At 44.2% G+C, this 25732-nt stretch overlaps 1 protein-coding gene across 1 annotated transcript; it reads left to right on the top strand.

Moving 5' to 3' along the window:
• Positions 1-432: 432 nt before the first annotated feature.
• FOXD3 (forkhead box D3) lies at positions 433-2976 on the top strand. The gene has a single exon (XM_004281609.3). The coding sequence runs from the start codon at positions 915-917 to the stop codon at positions 2349-2351; it is 1437 nt and encodes a 478-aa protein (XP_004281657.1). The 5' UTR covers positions 433-914; the 3' UTR covers positions 2352-2976.
• The last annotated feature ends 22756 nt before the right edge of the window (positions 2977-25732 follow it).

Here is a 25732-nt window from a genome sequence, read left to right as displayed (position 1 = left end):
ATAACAACGGGATGGGAATCTTGTCCTATGTTCTACGCCCAGCCCTTGCCTAGGGAGCGTTGGCAAATGGGGGAGCAGGGAGGGGGGCGGGTAGGGCAGGGCAGCGGAGCCTCGGGGTTCGGCGGACGCTCACAGGCCCACACCCTCACTCGTTCACACGCACCCATCCGCACTCACACCCACAGGCTCCCTCGACCCCCGCGCCGGGCTGCAGCCCAAGGTGGGGTCTCGGGGCGGACCGGGGCGCCCTCGGGCCCCGCGGGATGCTGGCGCACGGTGCGGCGCAGAGTTGCGCGTCCCTCGTCCCTTTGTTGACAATTCTCTCAACCAACTTGAGTTTGGCCGGCTCGGCGGCGGCCCTGACGTCACGCACGGTCACGTGGCCCCGCCTCCCGCTGGATCTTTAAGTAGAAAGTAATCTATCAGGCCAGTCCTTAAAACGCGACTTTCGACTACGGGGGCTTCGGCGTCCCTGACACCCCCTCCCCCCGTTGCCCCTGCCCGCGCCCTCCCGAGCTGCTCGGCGCCCGGCGTCCCGCGCCCGCCAGCACTGCTCCTGCTCCCCACGCCCGGGCCAGGGGCAGAGGAAGGCGGGCGAAGTGAGGGGGCGCGGCGTGGAGAAGCCGCCGGGGCTGGCAGCGGCAGCGAGCGCCTAGTACCGAGCGCCAGGGACAGCTGGAGTTTGCAGAGCGCTGCCACTGGGGGCGGACGGCAGAGCCCGCTCCGCGCGATGCCGGGCCGCCGAGTGTGAGCCAAGCCCGGAGGGCCCCGAACCACCTACGCCCCCCTCCCCTCTCCCAATCCCCCATCTTTTGGGGGCGCCCAAAACCCCTTTTCTGAGGTTGGCGACAGCCCCTGAAGACGCCCATCGCGCACCGCTCCTTCCCCGCCGCCGCCACCAACCCCGAGGAGGGATGACCCTCTCCGGCGGCGGCAGCGCCAGCGACATGTCCGGCCAGACGGTGCTGACGGCCGAGGACGTGGACATCGATGTGGTGGGCGAGGGCGATGACGGGCTGGAGGAGAAGGACAGCGACGCGGGCTGCGATAGCCCCGCGGGGCCGCCCGAGCTGCGCCTGGACGAGGCGGACGAGGTGACGCTGGCGGCCCCCCACCATGGGCAGCCTCAGCCGCCGCACCAGCAGCCCCTGGCACTGCCCAAGGAGGCCGCTGGAGCCGGGGCCGGGCCAGGGGGCGAGGCGGGCGCGTCCGAGGCCGACGGCTGCAAGGGCGGCGTTGGCGGCGAGGAGAGCGGCGGGAGCGGTGGCGGGCCTGGCTCGGGCAGCGGTGCGGCGGGAGGCCTGGCTCCGAACAAGCCCAAGAACAGCCTGGTGAAGCCGCCCTACTCGTACATCGCGCTCATCACTATGGCTATCCTGCAGAGCCCGCAGAAGAAGCTGACCCTGAGTGGCATCTGCGAGTTCATCAGCAACCGCTTCCCCTACTACCGGGAGAAGTTCCCCGCCTGGCAGAACAGCATCCGCCACAATCTCTCGCTCAACGACTGCTTCGTCAAGATCCCCCGTGAACCGGGCAACCCGGGGAAGGGCAACTACTGGACCCTGGACCCCCAGTCCGAGGACATGTTCGACAACGGCAGCTTCCTGCGGCGCCGGAAACGCTTCAAGCGCCACCAGCAGGAGCACCTGCGTGAGCAGACGGCGCTCATGATGCAGAGCTTCGGCGCCTACAGCCTGGCGGCGGCGGCCGGCGCCGCGGGGCCCTACGGTCGCCCCTACGGCCTGCACCCTGCAGCCGCGGCCGGCGCCTACTCGCACCCTGCTGCTGCGGCAGCCGCGGCGGCGGCCGCGGCGCTCCAGTACCCGTACGCTCTGCCGCCGGTGGCACCCGTGCTGCCGCCCGCCGTGCCGCTACTGCCCTCGGGCGAGTTGGGCCGCAAAGCGGCCGCGTTCGGCTCGCAGCTCGGCCCGGGCCTGCAGCTGCAGCTCAACAGTTTGGGCGCCGCCGCGGCCGCCGCGGGCACGGCGGGCGCCGCTGGCACCACGGCGTCGCTCATTAAGTCCGAGCCGAGTGCGCGACCGTCGTTCAGCATCGAGAACATCATCGGTGGGGGCCCCGCGGCGCCCGGGGGCTCGGCTGGGGGCGCTGGGGTAACTGGGGGCACCGGGGGTAGCGGGGGCGGCGGGGCGGCGCAGTCCTTTCTGCGGCCGCCCGGGACCGTGCAGTCAGCAGCGCTCATAGCCACGCATCAGCCTCTCTCGCTGAGTCGGACGACGGCGACCATCGCGCCCATCCTGAGCGTGCCGCTCTCTGGACAGTTTCTGCAGCCTGCAGCCTCGGCCGCCGCCGCTGCCGCCGCCGCAGCGCAGGCCAAGTGGCCCGCTCAATAGGGACGTGCCGGTGGCCGGGATGCTGGGCCCGGCGGCGGCCTCGAGCGTCGGCTGCATTTGCAAACTGCGCGCCCCGCCCCGCTCCTGGCCCCCCTGCCCAATCCTGGACTTTGCCTCTCTTCCATTTCCTCCCTCCAACCCGTCGACACCGACTTTCGGCGGCCTCCACCCGGTCCTGCATACCTAGGCTGGCGGAGCAAACTCTCACCGCGCACCCGCGGGGAATAGCTTTCCGTACAGGTAAAACCGAAAACCGACTTTCCGAAAATGTACCCCGACGGCACCTGCTCTCAGTACCTTGGGGATGGGAGGGAAATTCTTTGTATATATTTGTATAAAAATTACTGACTTTCCTTTTGGGGTTTTTATTTTTTTAAGAAAAAAACAAATTCAGTAGATTTAGAGCTCTGAACTTTCATTTTTTCTGAAGGTTCACTCTCCGCAGTTTTATGTGAGAAAAAAATGTATAGAGATGTTGGGAGATTTTAAATATTAAAAAATTTTCACAAGGCGAAAAGTGTCATTCTATTATAAAAGTCTGTTTATATATGAATGAATATATATGGTATTCTAAATGTTATTCCATCGTGTTGTACACAACTTTGTAAATAAAATTTTTAAAGGCTCAGCCTAGTGTTTTATTTAGGTGTCTGAGATAAATGACAAGATTTTAAAATAGTATTTGCATTTTATTTTTCCCAGATATTAGAGGAGTTTCAAGGAATGACCTTTTCAAACTTTGCTAATTCATAATTTGGGTGTAAGAAATTTTAATTGGAGAAAGAATATACCTAATTTAAATTGTATTAATATTTTCTTTTAGTTTTCATATAAAATCGGGATGTTGGTGGTGATCTTCTTCCTATCAATTCATTAAATCAAAATGACTAGATATTTCTGAAGATAAAGTAAGCTGCCATTTAAAAAACCAACCTAATTCTAAGCATCAGCACACTTTAAATATTTTTTAAATACAAGACTTTATCTTTCACAATGAAAACTTCTCAAATGAGAGTTCTTAGTCGTTTCAATTATCCTTTCAAAAGAATGTTAATTCCAAACATCTCCCTCATTTTAGCATTTAAAGCCTTGATTTTTCAAACTGTTTATTTTCATCCTCTAAGTGGAAATGGTAATAAACCCAATTAACTTTTTAAATATATGTATGGCATTTAAAATTTTGCAGTGGAGTTGTATTACCTATATTAACCTGATAGATGATACATAGTTGTTTTATTCTTTCATAATATTTTCAAATAAGGTACCTGTTTTCTATGATAGTAGTCCACAACATAATTTGGATTTCTGAAGGATTCCTGTAGATGCCTCCTCCAACCCGCAGCTTTTCCGAAGGCCAAGAAATAGTGGCCTTAATATCCTTTGAAAAACAGATGCACATCACCCCGTTTTTTAACCTTTTTAAAAATACTTTAGGCTAGTTTAGTGTGAAATGCGAGATCACAGAGCAGGAATGGGGAGATGTCCTTGCGGATTATTTTTAATGTGCATTTCAGCTGTTGCAACCTTAAGTATTAAGGTAGAAATGAAACATCTAGACGCGGGAAGCCGGTTCCCATCACCAATAACATATCCTCAAATGGCATCAATTCTAATTATTTCTTAATTAATTTAGCTGTTACAATTACGTATGCGAAATCACTTTTTTAAACTGGAGCGGATAGCAGTACTGTCAGCTCGGCCCTATGCGCGTGCTGTTTGCAAAACACCGCCAGTCCCTGGCGCTGGCGTCCACCTCGCCTCCCTGGTCGCGGAGATGCCTCCCGGCTGCTGATCCGAGCCTTACTTCCCTGATGTCGGCGTGGGCTAGGGAGTCGCTTTGAAAGACCCTTCTTCGCAAAAACCGAATCGGTCTTCCTGGTAAACAGTAAACATTATTGTGTCCTGAGTAAACATTCCTTCTGGATCAGAGTCCTAAAATAAAACAAGCTGCCGGGGGTGAGATCGTTTAACCTGATAAACAAGAACTTGATAATCAACCGCCACCGAGAGGAGCAACAGTTACCTTCACGGAGAAGAGATTATGGACCACACAGTCTCCGGGTGGGTCCCTTCTAATCTCTTTTTGCAAGGAAAAATAAACGGATCTAAATTTGTTTGTGTGTTGCAGCTATAAAAGTAACAAGTTGTTTCACAGTTGTGTCTGGCTAATCGGTTTTTACACAAACAGCAAATGGTACATGATTTGTGCAAACACATAGAGGTTATTTCTAAATTTAGCTGACACCCCTGGGAAAAGGGAAAGGCAGGGCTTCTTGAATTCACTTTTAGCCTCAAGAAGCTGCTGATCCAAGGCTTCTAAATGACATTGGATAACAGGGGCCTCATTCCATCCCTGATCCTTTGTTACTTATAAAATTACTCGCTCATATTTCCGCGCATAGCAGCAATACCGGCCGAGCCTGCGCCCGCAGCGTGACTCTCGGCCACAAGCTGCCGCTTGAGATTCGCAGAGCTTCCCACCCCACTCCCCCGAATCATTAGGCGGTGGAGTGTAGAGGAGAGATCCTCCGGCAACTTTCCTTCCAGACACTTATCAACCTTGAACTAGAGCCTGAAGATGGTCCCCCTCCTTTATTTCTTGGAGGGTAGGAGACTCTTAGACGCAGACCCCAAACCGACCAGCGGCTGTTTAAAGTCCCGGCAGATGTCAGGGAGATAGGCCTGGCCATAGCTCAGCTGAAAAGCTCTTTTTGGTTTAAGCTTGCTAAACCACGAAAGCTTAGAACAGAAGGAAAAAATGCAAATATTGTATATAATGAACGCAAGCACTTGGGGAAGGGAGGGCTTGAAACCCACATTTGATATGAGCGGACGCGGGCAGCAGCGAGGAAAGGCTCTGAAATCTCCTTTTACACTGAGATTTAAAGACAACACGACTGATATCGGCTTTTTATTTCACTTAGGCAGATTTATTTGTAATAAAAAGAAGAAACGGGTTATTTTTTATGGGGAGGATTTTAGCTTTCGGCTACACACGAATTTAAACTGGTTTCCACTTCTTCCGGCATTCATTTCTAGAAAGTCCATCCAGTTCCAAGGCCTGTGGCCCTTAGAGTGTCCCCTGGACGAAGTCCCTGAGTGGGGTCCCGGTACTCAGTCCCTCCGGGAATGGAGGGTGGATTCGGAGGTCCAGGGAAAGGCGAACGAAGGCTAGAATACACGCACGGGCTCTGCAGGGCTCTTGCTGCGATGGCGGACGTGACCTGTAGGGGGCGACGAGCAGATGGAAAACTTCCGCGTTTTGTCTCCGAGGGTCCACTCCCAACCCTGAGAGACCTCTGCTTCCCTCCCAGGCTCTGAGCACACTGACACCCTTCCTGTGCTCATCCTCCCGTCCTGGGACACCCAGGTCGAATCTCGGAAAAACTGTTTTTCTCGGCCTCTCTCCTGGAAGGGACAAAGTCCCGAGGGAAGTTTGCCCTAAAGATTGGGAAGCAATAAAGTTTAGTGATGAGGAAACATGGACTTGGAAGCAATTAAGAGTTATGTTTGAGGTTATTTATTTTATATGGTTTATAGGAGAGTCTTGGCAGTGAGGGGACTATGAAAGGCTGGTGTGTGTGTGTGTGTGTGTGCGCGCGCGCACGTTTTAACGTGGGTTCCTTGAAGAACTGTACTGAAGAGACTATAATGTGAAGGAAAGCCAGTTCCAGAGCCATGTGTCTGTTAGACACATGCTGCAAACTGCAGCATAATTAGTAAATGAACGCCTCTCTGGGAGGTGAATGGGGAGGCTGGAAGGTGTTCTCAGAGTGCCCAGGTCGCGTGGCGGTTGTGTGTGTGTCTATTTCATGGGAGGGAATGACAGGAAGCAGTGGAATGAGACATGCCTTCCAGAGGCGGGGAGGCGTCCCGATCAGGGAATGGGTACTTCCTGACTGTGACCTTGGACAAACTGCTTGGTTTCTTTCTCTCCATTCCCTTGCCTCTACAATAAGAATGAGGAGTCTATTTGTCACTTGGGCTTGCAGGATTAGGTGAGTTGGTGTCAGTGAAAAATGTTTTATAAGGGGATGTAAGGAGTTAATTTGTTTGTTAATGGCTTCTAGAAAGACAAACAACTCTGTTACAAACACTTGCAGTGTTTGGCTTGGTTTTGAACAACTAGATTTTAGGTATAAAAAAATGCGTTTTTCTATGAGGGGTTGCATAACCTATTCCAGTCCCTTGCTATCTGAAAGGATGGAGCAAAAGAGAGTCTAATCAGAAGGGGCTTTTCAAAGGTGGGGTCTCCTCCTGGTCTTGAGTCCTTCAGCCCAGCCCTGGGCCTGAGGAGAAGCCCGTGGTGCCCCCTCACTCTCAGTCCGCACCCCCTGCTCCAGAGGCCTGGCATATTTCTTTCTGGTTGAGTGGTCTACTTTGCTTTTTGCCCCTTTGCTTCCACTGCCCGAGGCAAGTGGGGAAACCTGAGCCCTCCGCTGACAGATGCCCATTAACGCAACACGCAGTCTCAGGGCGAATTAAAGGCAACCAGATCTCAGACCCGCGTAAAAGACCACCCTCCCTTTGCCTCCCTCCAACAGTTGGCATAGTTACACCCAGAGCCAACTTCTCTCTTAACCATCACTACACCCTCCCCTTGCCCTCTCAGGAATGTACCAGCCATTCTTTGCTCCCCGAGGGCAGCACCAGACAAGGGGGGCGAGTATGCAGAACAAAATTTGGAAATAAATGTTGCAAAATCAGCGAAGGAGTCGTAGAAAGCATCACCTTATTTTTATTTCCCAATAGGGTGTCTTACATCCGAATTTTTCAAAATAAGAATTAAGTTAGTCACCTCCCTTATTTTAATATAAAACTCGTACCAAAAGCCCTCCTTTTCCAGATGATTTTGTGCTTATGCACACAGCTCCGTCCTATCAGTGGTGAGATGGGGAGGGAGAGGGAACACCTTCATTCCCTTGAGTCCTCTGGGGCTAAATTTCGGAGGCATCTTCAGAAAAACAGCCCTAGAGAGCACCCTTCTCTCTTTTCACACAGTTCCTGAAAGTTCAGTGACTTCCCCAAGGTCACTCAGCGGCCCAAGGATAAGCCATGGAAATACTCAGCAGAGGAAAAATTGTTCTCTACCCAGGAAGGCTGCCCCCCTTGAGGAAAGAAAAAAAAAGCGAACAGTGGGGCAAAGAAGGTTGGGAAGAGTGGAGAGAGAAAAAAAAAAAAAAAAAGACAAACGCAGAGAAATACTGGGCCGAGCGGGACTCAGCTCGCGGAAGACCAAGACCTAGACCGTGGGTGGCCCCGCGGCCCTGGGCGCCCGATCCGCCCCAACCCTCCCGGGCCTCGCCGCTCTGCTCGCCCAGGGCTGAGCGGTTCTCCGGGGACCGACGGCTAGATCTCCTTCTTGCCTCGGGATTTGGGAGGGGAAGAACGAAGAAGGGAAATCCAGGCCCGAAGCTCCGCTCACCCCGAGGGTCAGAGGTCCAGCCTCATCGCCCGGGTGTCGGGAGTCGGCCTCCATGGGCGTCTCCACCCCCTCCCACTCCGGGTACACCTTTGCGCCAGCCACTAGGGCTCGGCCTGCGGGACTCCAGCTCCCTCTGCCTGGGGGTGATGCAGGGGGCCGGGGTTGGGGGGGGGTAGAGAATTTGAATTGCTTAGGGAGGAAACCCATCCGTAAAACGACACCCGCTCCCGCGGCGCCCCGGGGCCCGCGCTGGGTAAGCTCGCGACGGGAACAAATCTCCGCGGTGTGAACCAGGGCGGCCGAGACGCCCCAACCCAGGATCTCTGGGGAACCAGGGACAGCGCTACTAGGTTCTAGTTAAGCCACAGCCTTAAGGAGGGTCGTGAGAACTCGGGCGACAAGGCCAGGGTCTTGGGACGGGAGTGCCCCTCGACTTGGGCCTGTTCGCCTGGCCGCCAACGCGTGGCAAGAAGTCTCCTCTCCGCCATCACCGCCCAGCTGCTCCCGCTTCAGCGGAGTGGGCATTTGGAACGCTCCTTCCCGGGATCCGGCAACAGGAGCTGCAGTGCACGTCTTATCGAAGAAGGGAGCTTTGGTTCTTTTCCTCCCTCCATTCCTTCCACTCTCTCCTCTCGACAGATAGTAAGCGAGACTCAGTTTTCTCCAAAAGACCAACAACACATTTTCGCCGTTACCGTAGCAAGAGGCGCATGCCGGGGATCACAGCAACCTAGCAACCCCAAACCTTAAATTTTCTCTTTGCTTTCAAGCTCCATCTGGGAGGCACCGCCTCCTCCGGGAAGCCTTCCTGAGCCTCCCAGCTCAGGTTGCTTGCGCCTTCTTGGAGCCCACGGTGCCAACTAGTGAACCGTTGTCTACGATGCTCTGTGAGCTCCTTACCGTCTAACATTGCTGAGCGCACAAAGGGGACGAGCAAAAGTATTTGTCTAGTAAAAGACAGACTAGGACCATGGGAGTGGGGATGAGGAATCTTGAAGGTGCTTATTGATCGAATGAGGTTCTTCTCGAGTTTGGGGGACTGTTTTCTTCCCATTCCTTTCCTTCAGTCCCCCCTTTTTATAATAAATCCTTTTATAAACACCGTGATAATTTTTTTAATGAAGGAATTTAAAAAGCATTTATTAGAGATTTAAAAAGTATAACACATTTCAACGTTCATAATATAATTGGATTTTCTGCGATATTTTTTCTGCCACTGTGAAATTAGTTGAAAACTCCTTGGCCTAGCCTAAAGTACCAGCAGACAGTTCCCGCTCCAGCCTAATGAAGAAAACTCCTCTAGAGTACCTCGGGGTTTTCAGCCAGCCTCTGCTTCAGTTCTCCCAGTAGAAGAGGAATCGCTACCTCACAAAACATCCATTGCACACAGGGGCAGCTTTATTTGTTAGAGTGTCTTTCTTTTATAGAACTTTTATTTCCTTAGTAAAGTATAGAGAATTTGAGAGTCATTTGCTTAGATTTCAATACTAAAGATGTTATATTGTCGTGTGTTGGGTTTCTTTATCTTGACACACAAAGAATTCAACGTGGTTTGGCCTCTATGTTAAGACTACTGTTTGTGGAGAAAACTGAGCAAAAGCTATAGCTTTGAGAAAGTATCAGGATTCTGTATTCAGTATACATGTTCCAGGGCTGTCTATGGGGCCTGCTCTGAGATCTATTTGGAGATCCCTAGTTATTTACCACCTCTCCCAGGGTTGGGTTCAGACTATACTGGTGGTAAAATTTTTGTGGGATAGTTGTCAGAATCTCATTCTTTCTTTTAACGAGAAAAAAAAAAGCATTTTTAAAAGCTTAAACAGTTATATAATTTATCCTTCATTGCTGTGAACATTGGCATAAACGTTAATCTCTCACCTGTCAGTTATCCAAACCATTCACCATACGAAACTAGGACCTTTGATGGCTTCCCTGAAAGATATTCATACAGATTCTAGTATTTAATATAGAGAAGAAGAAAGTAAATCCCAGATTATTTTGTCATTGCCCTCCAATTGGGATCAAGATAATATGCTCTTTAGTGTTATACACTTAATGCATTTCTTTTTTTGCAAATTTGTATCTAGTTTGTGTGGTCCCTATTGATTTAGGTGTTTTTTTTTATTATTACTGAAGTATAGTTGATTTACTGATTTAGTCTTTATATAGCTCAGTTAGCTTCTTTCTTTGCCATTGTTACAGATTATATCAGTAAACCATCTCTCAAATTCTACCATTTTACAAATGTAAATGTTGGTTACAAGAGCAAGGTGGTATCAAGATCAGCACAAATTAATCACAACCACTGTGAAACATCTGCTTTATTGATGGTACTTCAACAGCATCACCTTTCCACATACATCAGGAATTATGATTTTATGATAAAAGTTGCTCTTGCTGCTGGAGGGAATCGAGTATAAGAGTTAACAGATTGGATTAAAGGACAAGGCTAATTCTTAGTCCTAGGCCTGACATTGAACTTGGAAGTATCTGATGGAGTCTGCCCACATAAAGACCACTATTTTTTTTTTATTATAGAATATTGGCTATATATTTCCTGTGTTATACAATGTATCCTTGTAACTTTTTTTTTTCTTTTTTTTCTTTTAATTTGGCTGAGCTGGGTCTTAGTTGTGGCATGCGGGATCTTTTAGTTGCAGCATGTGGAATCTAGTTCCCTGACTAGGGATGGAACCTAGGCCCCCTGTATTGGGAGCAAGGAGTCTTAGCCACTGGACCACCAGGGAATTCCCCTTGGTTTTTTTTGTTTTTTTTTTTTTAAGATTTTTTTGATGTGGACCATTTTGAAAGTCTTTATTGAATTTGTTACAATTTTGCTTCTGTCTTATGTGTTTTGGTTCTTTGGCCTCGGGGCATGTGGGATCTTAGCTCCCCAACCAGGGTTCAAACCCACACCCCCTGCATTGGAAGGGGAAGTCTTAACCACTGGATGATCAGGGAAGTCCCTTCTTGTAGATTATTTTATACATAATAGTGTGTACTTAATCCTGTACTCCTGTATTGCCCCCCCTTCCCTCTCCCCACTGGTAACCACTAACTTTGTTCTCTTTATCTGTGAGTCTGTTTCTTTTTTGTTATATTCACTAGTTTGTTGTATTTTTTAGATTCCACATATAAGTGATATCATACAGTATTTGTCTTTCTCTGTAAAGACTACTATTGAAAATTTAGCTGAGAGAAAGAAAGGAAACAGAGGAATTATACTATTATAACTATCATTTCAACATTTCCGGTAACAGATATTTTTCAGTAACTATTTAAACATTTAGAGATTTTTTTTTAAACCTTAATTTCACTTTTGTCTTGATTTAAGATTTCTGATATTCCAAGGTACCTGTCGTTCAAGCCTCCGGCAGTTTGATGACTCCTGCCCTCTGATATTGATAGTGTATATTGTAGTTCAGGGGAGGAGACTGAATCACCCTCCTCTACCACCACCACCCATGGGGCCCCATGAATAAAGTGAAGAAGCCCCACAGGAGACTGAGCGAATCTGCTCTCTACTTTGGGAACCATATTCTAGTACAGAATATTCAATATATATACTTAATGGGTTACTTTTTTTTTTTGGCCGCACAGTGTGTCACTTGGGATCTTAGTTTCCCGACCGGGGATCGAACCCGTGCCTCCTGCAGTGGAAGTGCAAAGTCTTAAGTACTGGACCACCAGGGAAGTCTTAATGGGTTACATTTATTTATCTATTGCTTTTAAATATTCTTGCATAAATGAGATGAAGTGTGAGAAAAAAATTATTAAATTATAAGAGCTAAAAACTTACTGTGTAAGAGATAGCTATACTGTATTTTCAAAATTCTAGGGAGGGTTTGAGACGCAGAATGATTATCTGGAAAGAGCATGGGCTTTGGATCTCATAGTCCTACAGTCAATCAAATCCTGGCTCTGTCACTTCTGAAATGATTCTGATCAAAGGTATTTGGCCTCTCTGAATCTCAATTTTCTTATCTATGAAATGGGAAACATAATATGAAGATTTACTATGATAATGCATTTGGAGTGCTCAATACTGGTGGCTATTATTACTTTACAGTTTTGCTGACTTAATAGCAGTCATATTTTCATGAGGCTAGCTTTTTTTTTTCTCTGATATTATATACCCATGGTTGTCACATTTCATATTTTAAAATGACATTGCTGATACCACTGCTCCTTCCATCTGTGTGAGCTAGATATCATTTTTGTGTTCTCACAACTTAACAAATGTGAACCAATTTACTCTGTAGTGCCACTTGGTAAATCACTTTTTCACTTTCAGGGTATTTTTCAGTCTTGTGGATGAGAGGTCTTGACAATAGTCATTAAAGATATGATAGCACTTTCACAAGAGCAAGGACATGTGCCTTATGTCTTTGCTGAGCTCTGGTCTAGGTAGACTAATTTTAACATTTTTCTAGATCTACACTAAGATTATACTAAAAGAAGTTACTATCTGCCTAGATTGTATCTGATCAGGCAAATACCTAATTTTCAGCTTGTAAAGACTACCTCAGTTATACTATCTGGTTAATGGGAGGATGTGATGTTGCATAGTTAAAAGAAGATGGGGTAGAAGTCAGCTGATTGACTTTTGCTGCCTGATGATTTTGGCTAAGTTACTTGAAACTGTAAACCTCAGATTATGATAATCTAGTGGGGACATTCTATGTCTATTTAGCTTAAGTTAAACCAAACATCACTTTAAAAGTATGAGAAAGAAACAGAGACAGAGAGAAAAAAGGCAAAAGAGAGAATGAAAAATCATTTAAATGTGAAGTTGCCATGAATTCCATTCAGTGGGCATGGACAGAGGGAAATGAAGAAAGGGTGGCATGAAGTTGCTAGATGCAGTTAGTCTCCATTCCCTTATGCATTTTACAATGTAAGCATCTTGCTACAGAAAATGGGATGACATCCCTATGGTTAAATATACTGCCCTTATATTTTTGTACAACATGGACTCTAAACACAAGCAAGCTCTTACATCTAGAGTTCAACCAAAGAGGTATCAACCTGTTCCAACAGTGGAAAAGCTGACAATTAGATTAAGGGAGCGATGGTATGCTTCTATACTGTAAGGGCAAATTTAAGGGAGTTTATGACTAATTTTTATTATATTTGATTTTTTTTTACCTTACATGTTACTTTAGCTCCTGGACAAAATGCAATTTCCATTGTAATACCTGCCTTACCAGGGTTGTTCTGGGAATCAAATGAGATAATATATGTTAAAGTGCTTTGCAAAATTCACAGTGCTATAAAATGTAAAATGTTTCTTTTCTCTGGACAAAACTTGGCCAGGAATAAATGGTTTTATTCTGTGTTGCATACAGAAGGTGAATTGTGGTTGAGTACAGAACAATAAGCACAATAATAATAATAAGGATAGGAGCTAAGAAGATGAGTTGACCACTTACCACCTGCCAGGAAATGTGTTTCCTTCTTCAAGTAGATTATCTCAATTAGATACTGCTTTGGGAGGAGTTTTTCCTCTTGGATTTCTATCCTTCTAGGCTCTCCTAAGGCTCTGCAATTTCAAATATTTTGTACACTTTCTGGGATGCCTCCACATTACTTGTGTGTGTGTGTGTGTGTGTGTGTGTGTGTGTGTGTGTGTATGTGTGTGTATAACCAATTTTTTTTTCCCTTCTTATATTGCTGAATTTAATAACTAAGAAGTGCTAGGTGAGAAAATACTTATTTCCTATTCAATATGTTTCCATGGGAAGGACTTTTTACTAGAGGACATGTGAGCCTTTCCCTCTAACTCCCTCCTCTCCTGAGGGAGGGAGGATGACTTCTCTCATTGGTGAGTTTAGAAGAATGAACAAGGCATTTGTGAATCAGCCCCACTCCTGCGCATTTTAGACTTGCTTGCTCACAGAGAGGATGCCTTCTGGCTTTCAGCCTCTGCCATGCCATGACCTTAGCAGAACATAGAACATGCTCTGTGCTTGTGGTTGAGGTCTGAAACTGTTTAGTACTTCCTATGACTGGGTAGGAAAGTCTGACTAGTTCAGCAACTATAAGCAAGTCCATTTGGTTGCACATCATTTAATTTAGATTTCATTAGAAATAAAGCTAGTACTTCTTATCTCTGATTCCTGTGTCTACTTCTCAGTTGGTTTTAAATTTAGGTAGGAAAGAGAAGGGTTATGAATTAACCGCTTAAAACCCTAACAAGAGACAGTATAAGGGAGTGAGTGGTTAAGGCCACAAGTGTGGAAATGAGATTGCCTAATTTCAAACTCTGGCTGCATTACTTTTCAGCTGTGTTACCTTGTGCAGGTTACTTAAACTCTCTGTGGCTTAGTTACCTTATCTGTAAATCGGGGACAATAATAGTACCTACCCTCCTAGAGTTGGTGAGAGGATTAAATAAGTTAATACATGTAAAATGTTTAGAATAGTCCTTGGTATACAATAAGCATTCAACAAATGTTAACTTTTCTTATTATTATATTAATACTAGTAACCCAAAGATACAATCTAAAATTTGCAAATAATTTGCATTCAGCTTCTAACTTCCCTCCTTAAAGATGTTGATTTACTGATTGTCTTCACAGGGGCTTTCTACTGGTTGATTCTCTAGGCTAAACATAATAATTTAGTCTTTTATCTCTACTTGTCACAATCTATAGCAATGTGACTCACAGCGACATTCCTTAGGGACACTTTTAGACTTCTTCCTTGAGGTCTTCAGGCTAGCCTGCTGTGCTTGCTCTTATTTCAGAGTCACTTTGCCTATCCTATACAATTTAGCAATAAAATATGTGCTGTCATATGTAATGGGGTGCTGGATAGAGCAAAATTTTAAAAAAAGACAGAAGCACCTGAGCTGCCCTTCTTAGGGTACAAATGTGCTGCAGTTATTTGGGGGAGATGTTCAACATTTTGCCATGGAAAATTTCAAGCATACAGAAAAGTTGAAAGACTTTTGCAATAAACACCTGTATACTCATCATTTTACCATTAACATTTTAATACACTTGCTCCATCATGTAGTTGATCCAGCCATTCATTCTTGATCCATCCATCATTCCATTTTACTTTTCTGATGCATTTCAAGGAGAGTGTTGCAGCAATATTCAGAAATGCCAACCACTGATTCTTTCCTTGACATTTCCTGCAACTCCTCTATTTCCTCTCAGAGGCAGAAGCAGTGTGGCATAGAGAATGGATCTGAATCCTGACTGCTTGAAATACATCCCTGCCACTTACTAGTCATGTGACTGTGTAACCTTACTGTTACTTAGTGTCTTCATCTGGAATAAGAGGATAATAATAGTACCTACCTCATGAAGTTGCTGTGAGAATACATGCGAAGTGCTTACAACAGTGCTTGGCCAGCAAACACTTGTAGAGTACTAACTCCTGTTAGACAATGTCAGCATCTAATTCTCTTCCACTGGGCTTCCCTGGTGGCGCAGTGGTTGAGAGTCAGCCTGCTGATGCAGAGGACACGGGTTCGTGCCCCAGTCCGGGAAGATCCCACATGCCGTGGAACGGCTAGGCCTGTGAGTCACGGCCGCTGGGCCTGCGCGTCCGGAGTCTGTGCTCCACAATGGGAGAGGCCACAACAGTGAGAGGCCCACTTACCGCAAAAAAAAAAAATGATTCTCTTCCATTTTGGTACCACCTAAAGTCCATGGGGTAGTACCATTATTATTAAATATATGGTATATTAGCTGTTATTATTTGTTATAGCAGAAAAAAATTCAGAGGGAAAAAGTGTCTGCTTAGTTTTGAGTTTTAAAACAGACATTTTGAAGTTGATGGCAAAAAGGAAGGAAGGCTTTTGGAAAGAAACTGGGCTCCTTGCCTGTCAAAAATCAAAGTACTGGGGGGGGCGGGGGAAATTTACATCATTAACATTTGATTTTGGAACAATAGGTAGACTCACAGCTGGCCAAATTGTATAAACTTTCTTAGCCTTGAAGAGGAGAGAGGAGAAGCAACCAGGGAGAAGCTGATGGGGGTAAATGGGACCTTCCCCAAGCCAGGCTGATTCCAGAGTTGGGATAAATGTCCCTGTGGATGAGAATTTTGTTTCCTGTTAATATTTTTTGGACTCCTGAGATGTAATCTTTTATTTTTAAATCCCATCCCTCTCTCCAGTTCAAACTAGGATATCATCCACTGCCACAGGAAAAGGAAACCATAAGAAACAAAATGTTAAATATTTAGCTTTTGAGCACCAAAACCCAAAGATGTGGCAAAACAAAAAAAGCGAAAAACGTGTTTGGATGAGTACAGTTGTTTCTGGTTCCAGAGGAGATGCAAATTTTCTGGACTAGAAGAGAACTCAAGGACAGCCCCAGGCAAACCAGGACAGTTGGTCATTCTAGTTGGGGAGGGGAGTGAATCTTCTGTTTTCAACTATACTTGATATTTACAAAATGAATTACAAATTTCCTGGACTAGAAGAGAGGAACAGTCCTAGGCAAACTGGGACAGTTGGTCATCCTAGTTGGGGGTGGTCTTCTGTTTCCAATTATACTTGATATTTACCAAAAAAATTAAGTGTTGTTAGGGTACATTGAGGACTCTAATTTAGTATTCTACTAATAAAGGCAAGACTCGGCAATATTTCAGTGTTTCCATTATATATGACATAAGTAGATAGCTGGAACTCCCCAAATTTTTAGGAGGGATGCTTTATTCGTGCACTACTGACTTGAGTTGGCTATAATTTTCAATTCTATTTTTCCTTTTTAATTGAGAATTAGTTCTAAGCACTTTACGTGAATAAGCTATACAATATAATTCATATGTATTATTTTCCAGTTGTTTTTGTATAACCATGTTTATTTACAACATAAATAAATTGGAAATGACTATAATAAGTATAAGCTATGTTGAGTTAGAATTAAGAGCACAGGCTTAGAGCCAGACTATTTGAGTTTGAATCGTAGCCTTGCCTGTTACTAGCTGTGTGATATTAGGCAGGTTCCATTTCTTCATCTGCAAAACAGGAATTGAAATAGTATCTACCTAATAAGGTGGTGTGAGGATGAATTTAGTTAATATATGTAAGGTGTTTGTAACAGTACCTGGCACATACTAGGCACTCAAGGATTGTTAGGTGATTTGCAAGTTCTTTTGCCCTATTAATGAAAATTTAAGAGTTTATTTATCGCTAATTATTTTCATAATTAAGACTTCATTAAGAGTTGAGAAGGCAGGTGAAATTGTTTTTCTGAGATGACAGACTGTTTTTTGGGTTTTTTTTGAATTTTATTTTATTTATTTTTTATGCAGCAGGTTCTTATTAGTTATCTATTTTATATATATTAGTGTATACATGTCAATCCCAATCTCCCAATTCATCCCACCACCCCCACCCCTCCCCACCGCCACTTTCTCCCCTTGGTGTCCATACGTTTGTTCTCTACATCTGTGTCTCTATTTCTGCCCTGCAAACCAGTTCATCTGTACCATTTTTCTAGGTTCCACATACATGTGTTAATATGCGATATTTGTTTTTCTGACTTCACTCTTTATGACAGTCTCTAGATCCATCCACGTCTCTACAGATGACCCAATTTCGTTCCTTTTTATGGCTGACACATTGGTTTTTTCCTAACTTTTAATGAGGTCATGCTGTGGACTGCACTGTATCCCATTCAACATTCATGTGTTAAGTTGTAACCTCAAAATGACTGTATTTGGAGACAGGGTATCTGGGAGATAAAGTTACATGAGGTCATAAGGGTGAGGCAACAGTCACCCAAGTTTTCTTTTCCCATTCTGCCCTACACAAAGGTGCCTGATGGAGCAGAATGATGAAGTAGAAAGAAGGCCTGACATCTTGGCCCAGGCCTGCCCCTCATCAACTGAACGATTTGGTGTAAGTCTTTTAACCTCTTCATGTCTCAGTTCTTTCATTAGTATAAAATGAGGTGCAGGAGATTAGTGCATTAATTGGGTTGAATTACACATCTGAATTGATGACAAGGCTGCAATGAAGGAGAAGCAACAATATAGAGACCAACAACTTGGAAGACAAAGTAGTTAGAGCCAGAAGCAGCTTCCATGAGGATGAGTACCTAGGTTTTTTCAGTGATGTTGGGAAGGGCATTCGATATTCCATAGCAGGTGGAGTGGAAGTTTGAGTCAATTTTGCTTGGTCTTAAGAGGCAGGGAGACTTTGGCTGCTGTCTGGGTTATGAAGAGCTTTTGACTAGAAGCTCTATAACTCGTCTTCCAACTCTTGGGTTCTATTAGTTAATGACTATAGGGGGTGAAAATGGAGCAAAGAGCGAGGATGAGGTCTCATTTATGTAAAAAATGAAATGAAATATATAATTGGTCCCCAAGTTCCCTTTCACTCCTGCAGGCTACAGGGGTCTGTCTTCCTTCTTTCACATATGTTTTTCTCTACCAGCCCTTGATATCCATTTTAACTTGACTGAAGTACCTTGTCTGGGTCCTCAGCATTCCCTGGAACAGCCCTGGTCCTGTAGGTCACTAGGGGCAGTGCTATCCCCTTTCAGCTTACTTCTCATCTATAGTTGCAGCATGTATATTAGATTAGGGCTAGGCTTCCGAGATAAACCTTGAATTCCAGCTCTGCCACTCACTACCATGAGCAAGTCACTTAAGCACTCTATGCTATATGGCATTTTATGTTTTAATCTATTAGGTAGGGATAAATAAAATACCTATGTCATATTGTGGTTGAAAGGATTAAATGAGATAATACTTGTAAACTCTTCAAATATTAACTGCCTTGGGAACAGGAACCATATCTTTCTTTTTCTCCTGCCTAGCATGTAGTAGGTGCTCAGTAACTGTTTTTTAAATGAATAAAAATGGCTTAGCCTGGTGTCTGGAATATAGTAAGTGCTCAAGAAAAGAACGCTTTATGTATCACCTTCTCTAGTAATCTTCAGTTGCTTTTGCTGCCCAGCATCTATTAGCTGATTTTCTAGTAGCAAAGCCCCAGTTCTCCTTTGTGAAAGTTCCCCTTCTTTATTCTCAGTTCTTGAGGTTCTGGTGGGGCTGACCCCATATCTCTGCTCCATGAGTTGGTATGTGGCCCAGGCCTGGCTCAATTTAGGACAGTGAGAGTCAGGCCAGATCTTTTTCTGGACCTAATGTGAGAGAGATTCTCTCTTTCCATCTAGGCTGCGAAGTTGGTAAAAGGTAATCTTGAAGCTACTGGTGGCCATCTTGTTCTATGTGGAAGAATCTGCCCAGGAATCACGTTAAATCTTGCACAATGAAAACAATGTACCAGTTAGAATGTGTTCAGTTGCAAGAAAATGAAAACCCAATTAATGGTGACTTAAGCAATGAAGACATTTTACTACGTAGAGGTATACAGCCCAGGACTGGTACTGTGATTCTGTAACGTCATCAAGCATGTGGGCTCTTCTATCTTTCTGTTTTATCATCCTCAGCTTTTGGTCATTATGCATATTACTTTTGGTAGAATAAAAACTCCCCAAAGATGTCCACATCCATATACTCAAAACCTATGAATATATAACTTTTGATGGCCAAAGGGACTTTGTAGATGTGATTTAGTTAAGAATCTTGAGATGGGAAGAGTAATCTGGTTTATCCAGGTAGGTCTAATGTAAACAATGGTCCTTATAAGAGGGAGGCAAGAGAGTCAGAGTCAGAGAAGGAAATGTGTTGAAAGAAGCAGAGGTCAGAGAAACAGAGATTTGAAGCTATTATGCTGCTGATTTTGAAGATGGAGGAAGGGGCCGTGAGCCAAGGAATGCAGGCAGCTTTTAAAAGGTGGCAAAGATCTAACTTCTAGAACTGTAATATAATAAATTTGTCTTTTTTTTAAGCTACTAAGTTTGTGGTAATTTGGCAATTGAAAATTAATACATCACCCATGGTTGCAAAATGGCTGTCAGAGCTCCAGGTATTTTTGTATTTAATGCAGGAAGAAGAGATAGGAGCTAGAAGGGCAGAGCACACTGCATTTATCCCTTTTGTTAGAAAAGGAAAAAACGTTCACAGATGCCCTACCAGCTGACTTCCCCATACACATCACTGACCAGAACTTGGACACAATGGCTACTTGTACCTGCAAGGGAGGGTAGGAAAGTATCTCACTTTCCAGCTTCATTTGTTTTGTAGATGGGTTCAGTTCATTATTTTATTTTAATTTTTTTGCGGTACGTGGGCCTCTCACTGCCGTGGCCTCTCCCACTGCGGAGCACAGGCTCTGGACGCGCAGGCTCAGCGGCATGGCTCACGGGCCCAGCCGCTCCGTGGCATGTGGGAGCCTCCTGGACCGGGGCACGAACCTGCGTCCCCTGCATCGGCAGGCGGACTCTCAACCACTTCCCTGTGCCATCAGGGAAGCCCGGTTCAGTTCATTATTAATGAAAGCCTAAGAGGTTATGTTGGGGTGTAGAACCTGGGAGCATATGATTGAAGGTGCCTTTCATCTGGGAGCAAGGGCCATGGGAAAATCTTGGTCCTATGTGCTGTGTGTCATTCACCCACAGCAGCCTGAGGCACAGTGATGGAGTGTCTCAGGAACTGGTCTTCTCATAATCCGGGGTTCAAGTATTTTTGGAAAATGATAATGGAGAGCATTTGAGAGCCTTTGGCTGGAGAGTACTGGTGTGTGCCTTGAACCAGAGCACGGGAAGCCTGTGTTCTTCATAAGTGGATTCTTCCTATCAGGCATTTGTGGAGAGGGTCAAGCCTGCTCCAAAACTGTAAGAACGAGTGAAAGCTGAAAACTTAGTCAGAAGAAGGGCCCTAGAAAGCACAAAAGAAGGTGAGAGCTGGAGTGGAGAGGGGAAAGAGAGGTAAAATCAAGTATCCTATGAGGGATATAATGCAGAGAAATCTAGGTATGATTTTTATCAGTGTTTACCTGCTTGATAGTTCTATTGTGGGGACTGCCTCAGTGAGAGGCAGTGATGAGATTGGTGATTATAGCCAGAAGCTTAGATAGACTCCCTGGCATACAATGGATGTCTGGGCAAAGTATATGGCAACTGCAGCTTTTGACAGAAGTTCAGAAGCCTGCTGTGGTATACCAGAAGAAACACACAGCACTGAGAACAACAGAGTGACTTTGACAGAGCGATAAAAGCTAAAAAAAAAAAAAAAGTTGGCTTTAGTAGGGATCACCCTCATTGGTATTGACTGGACAGTAGGATTGCCTTACTAGTCCTGCCTGTTGGATAGAAGTTTGTTTGTTGGTGTGGACTTTCCACATATCTGAGTGAGGGAGTACCATCTTCGATCCCCATCCCCACCTCCTAAAGAAATATAGGTATACATGTATGCATAGATGTATATGTACAAAGATGATCATTGTATCAATGTTTGTAAATAACAAAAAAGCAGAAACTGCCTAAATGTCTATCTGAAGGGGACTGGTTAAGTGAATTATGCTATATTATCCATATAATGGAATGCTCCAATGCTATTTATATGGCTGATATAAATTCCATATTATATTAAAGGAATCAAGCAAGATGCAGAGCAGTGTGCAGAATATGTTCCCATTGTGGGGACTTTGTCTCTGGGGATGGGAACTCAGGCTTTTGGGAGGAAGGAAGACATATTTTTGCTTGTTCTGATTTTTTTTTTTTTTTGGCGTTACGCGGGCCTCTCACTGCTGTGGCCTCTGCCGTCGCGGAGCACAGGCTCCGGACGCGCAGGCTCAGCGGCCATGGCTCACGGGCCCAGCCGCTCCGCGGCACGTGGGATCCTCCTGGACCGGGGCACGAACCTGCGTCCCCTGCATCGGCAGGCGGACTCCCAACCACTGCGCCACCAGGGAAGCCCTCTGATTTCTTTTTTTTAACTGGTGGTATTATACTAGTTATCTATTGCTATATATAACAAATCACTTCAAAACTTAGTGACTAAACACCCATTTTCTTTCGTAACAATTCTAAGGGTGAGCAAGTTAGGGCTGGGCTCACCAGGTAGTTCTCCTGGTCTTCTCTTGGTCATGTGGCTGCAGGAGTCTGGTGATTGGACAAGAGCAGGATGATTTAACGTGGACTCATTTAGGTGTCTGGCTGTGGATGCTGGCTGTCATGTGTGCCATCTGCCTCTAGCAGGTCAGCCTCAGCTTCTTGACATGATGCCTGTGTTCAAGGAGAGCAAGAGCTGAAGTTGCAAGGCCTCTTGAGGCCTAGACTCACAGGAACTCACACAACACTTCTGCCATATTCTGTTAGTCAAAGAAAGTCACATGGCCAGCCCAGCTTCAAGGACTGAGGAAATAGACTCTATCTCTTAGAGGGAGGAGCATCGAAGAATTTGTGGCCAATTTTAACCTGCCACACACACATATTACTCTTTCCAATAAAAGGCTACTTAATTAAAAAAATAAGTATGTAAACAAGTGGGACCTAATCAAATGTATGAGCTTTTGCACAGCAGAGGAAACCATAAACTAAATGAAAAGACAAGCTACAGACTGGAAGAAAATAATTGCAAACGATGTGACTGACAAGGGATTAATTTCCAAAATATACAAACAGCTCATGCAACTCAATATCAAAAAAACAAACAGCCCAATCAAAAAAATGGGCAGAAGACCTAAATAGACATTTCTCCAAAGAAGACACACAGATGGCTAACAAATACATGAAAAGATGCTCAACATCACAAATTGTTAGAGAAATGCAAATCAAAACTACAATGAGATATCACCTCACACCACTCAGAATGGCCACCATCAAAAAGTCTACAAATAGTAAATGCTGGAGAGCATGTGGAGAAAAGGGAGCCCTCCTACACTGTTGGTGGGAATGTAAATTGGTGCAACCACTATGGAAAACAGTTTGGAGGTTCCTTAAAAACTAAAAATAGAGTTACCATATGATCTAGCAATCCCACTCCTGGGCATATATCCAGAGAAAACTCTAATTCAGAAAGATACATGGACCCCAATGTTCATAGCAGCACTATTTACAATAGCCAAGACATGGAAGAAACCTAAGTGTCCATCAACATATGAATGGATAAAGAAGATGTGGTACATATATATAATGGAATATTACTCAGCCATAAAAAGAATGAAATAATGCCATTTGTAGCAATATGGATGAACCTAGAGGTTATCATACTAAATGAAGTAAGTCAGAAAAGAGAAATATCATATGATATCACTTATATATGGAATCTAAAAAACAGTACGAATGAACTTTTCTGCAAAACAGAAAGAGACTGACAGACATAGAAAACAAACTTATGGTTACCACAGGGGAAGTGGCAGAAGGGATAAATTGGGAGTATAGGATTAACAGATACACACTACTGTATATGAAATAGACAACAAGGATTTACTGTATAGCACAGGAGACTATATATATATAGTCACTTTGCTGTACAACCTGAAACTAACACAATATTGTAAATCAACTATACTTCAATAAAAAAATAAGTATCAATGCTATTTGTAATAAATTTAGAGTATTTTAATAATTTGGTGGAACTTTGGGGATTAGTATAAAAACTGTCTAATTGTATAAAAAAGGAAACTGTGGTCAGAAAGGTAAAGTATTTTGGATAAGATAACATAGTAACAGCACCAGGAGTAGAACCAGGTCTCTGACTTCCAGGCGTGTACTCTTAATTCCACAATAGGATTTCTTTTTGCAAACAAAGCTTATTAGTGATCTTTGTTCTAGAGAACCTGACAACATAGCTCTACTGCTTTTATACTTAAGAACTTTAAAGTTTATAGCTCAACCAAGCAAAGGAAAAGACTAAAGAAAGAATCCAAGAAACAATTCTGAGAAAAGTAAAATGGGAATTTGAATTATCTAGGTTATCTAGTCTCATTGCTCCATTTTTTTTTTTTTTAAGAAACATAACCTTAGTGTATCTGTAGAATAAATAATTCACCAAGTCATAAATAACTTGGTTAAAATTGCTTTATGAAATGTTCAAATGGGTCTAGATGATTTTTCCTCTTGGGATATTTTTAAAAACAAATGTACTGGGACTTTCCTGGTGGCAGAGTGGTTAAGAATCCACCTGCCAATGCAGGGGACACGGGTTCGAGCCCTGGGTCAGGAAGATCCCCCATGCCACGGAGCTACTAAGCCCCAGCGCCACCACTACTGAGCCTGCGCTCTAGAGCCTGTGAGCCACAACTACTGAGCTCGCATGCCACAACTACTGAAGCCAACGTGCCTAGAGCCCATGCTCTGCATCAAAGAGAAGTTACCACAATGAGAAGCCCATGCACTGCAAGAAAGAGTAGCCCCTGCTCGCCACAACTAGAGAAAGCCCACGTGCAGCAACGAAGACCCAATGCAGCCAAAAATAAATAAATAAATTAAAAAACAAACAAAAAACCAAATGTACTGTCAAGTATATTCAAGTTATTCTTGTTGATTCCACTGGGAATTTAAGTGTTCTCTAACAGCTCTGCTTAGTCTTTAATTAATGTAATCTTTATTATTAATTGGTTGGTTAATGAATTTTTAATTAATTTAGCAAAATGTTTATTGTGAACCCACTAATTCAAAATATTGTGCTGACAATTGTAAAGAATATAAAATAGAATAAGGTATTTAATCTCCTCTTAAGAAGCTTAACTTCTTGTTGGGGGCAAACATGTATATAGCTAACTATAACACAAAGAGGAATGAATTAGATGCTGTAAGGGAGATATTAGCAAAGTGGAATAAGAATATAGCAGAACAATTGAAGTAATGCCAGCTGGGCAGAGTGAAGGCTATATCATTTGTGGCAGAAAGGAAGAAGAACCAAAAGAAACTTTTTCTATATATAGAGTGGTTAATAGAATTTCTTCAAAGGAAGTGGAAGTTGGGGAATTTAAAAGGTTTAAATGCTTAAGATGCATGTCTGGGTTATTGGGAACCCTCAGAACAGATAGTCATTTTTTCCCTATAAGGGGATTTTTGGGGTACATAAAGTTCTGAATTGAAGAATCCCTGTAATCATTATTACGTATGGATATCTGGATTAGATGGAGTCTACCGAACAATTAAAATCAAAGTTCTGGCATGCCACAGAAGCAAAAGCAGGTAAGTAGCCTTTCTAACAGAATTCTCCATTAACAGACTTACTTCTTTTTGGGTTTGCTAACACAGTACAATAGATTGTAAACTTTGATGGAAGAGGGGGAGACACAGGAAGATAACTTCTTAATTTATGTAAGTTTTTTTTTTTTTTTTTGCGGTACGCGGGCCTCTCACTGTTGTGGCCTCTCCCGCTGCAGAGCATAGGCTCCGGACGCACAGGCTCAGCGGCCATGGCTCACGGGCCCAGCCGCTCCGCGGCATGTGGGATCCTCCTGGACCGGGGCACGAACCCGTGTCCCCTGCATCGGCAGGCAGACTCTCAACCACTGCGCCACGTAGGGAAGACCTATGTAAGTATTTTTAATTTTTATATTAAAGGTTTATCTTATGTTCATTCATTGACATTTTCTTTTGTGTTCAAAGATCACCTAAATAAAAAGGCAAACAGCCAGGCAGAAGTTCCTTAAAAGACAACAACAAGAGAAAAATGCTCAAGGTGGCCCAAGTTGCAGTAAGAATGAGTGGTAAAATATTTCTGTTCATTAGAAGCCCATAAACTACTCCTTTCAGAGCCTTGAAATCCTGAGAACAAGTTGAGTTGATGTGAGGATGCAGTTTTAACCAGGTATTGTTGCTTTTTTGGTTTAAATAAGACTTGGAGTCTCATTTTATGAGTGCCTATGTTATTTTTTCAACATCTGGTCACCTTATGATATGCAGCAGCTAATAGAGCACAGGATGTATATCATTGGATAAATAAGAACACTGTATTTTTCTTGAGGGACAACACATATTCTTGGGACTTTTATTGAGTTATGTTTTACTAGTCCTAAAATATTAAGGGTTATATACTTAAAAGATACAGAGCATAGGTATTACATCCACAGAAAGTATTTTAGTCAGTGAATGTTCAATGTAGCAGGTAGAGATTAACTTAGCAC

Source organism: Orcinus orca, chromosome 1 (genome assembly GCF_937001465.1).
Source record: "Orcinus orca chromosome 1, mOrcOrc1.1, whole genome shotgun sequence".
Lineage (NCBI taxonomy): Eukaryota > Metazoa > Chordata > Mammalia > Artiodactyla > Delphinidae > Orcinus > Orcinus orca.
The sequence above is the reverse complement of the archived record's forward strand: the minus strand, read 5'-3'. Positions and strand labels throughout refer to the sequence as shown.

What these genes read in the sequence shown, in the direction of transcription:
- FOXD3 (XM_004281609.3), top strand. Translation starts at nt 915, where the DNA reads ATGACCCTCTCCGGCGGCGGCAGCGCCAGCGACATGTCCGGCCAGACG.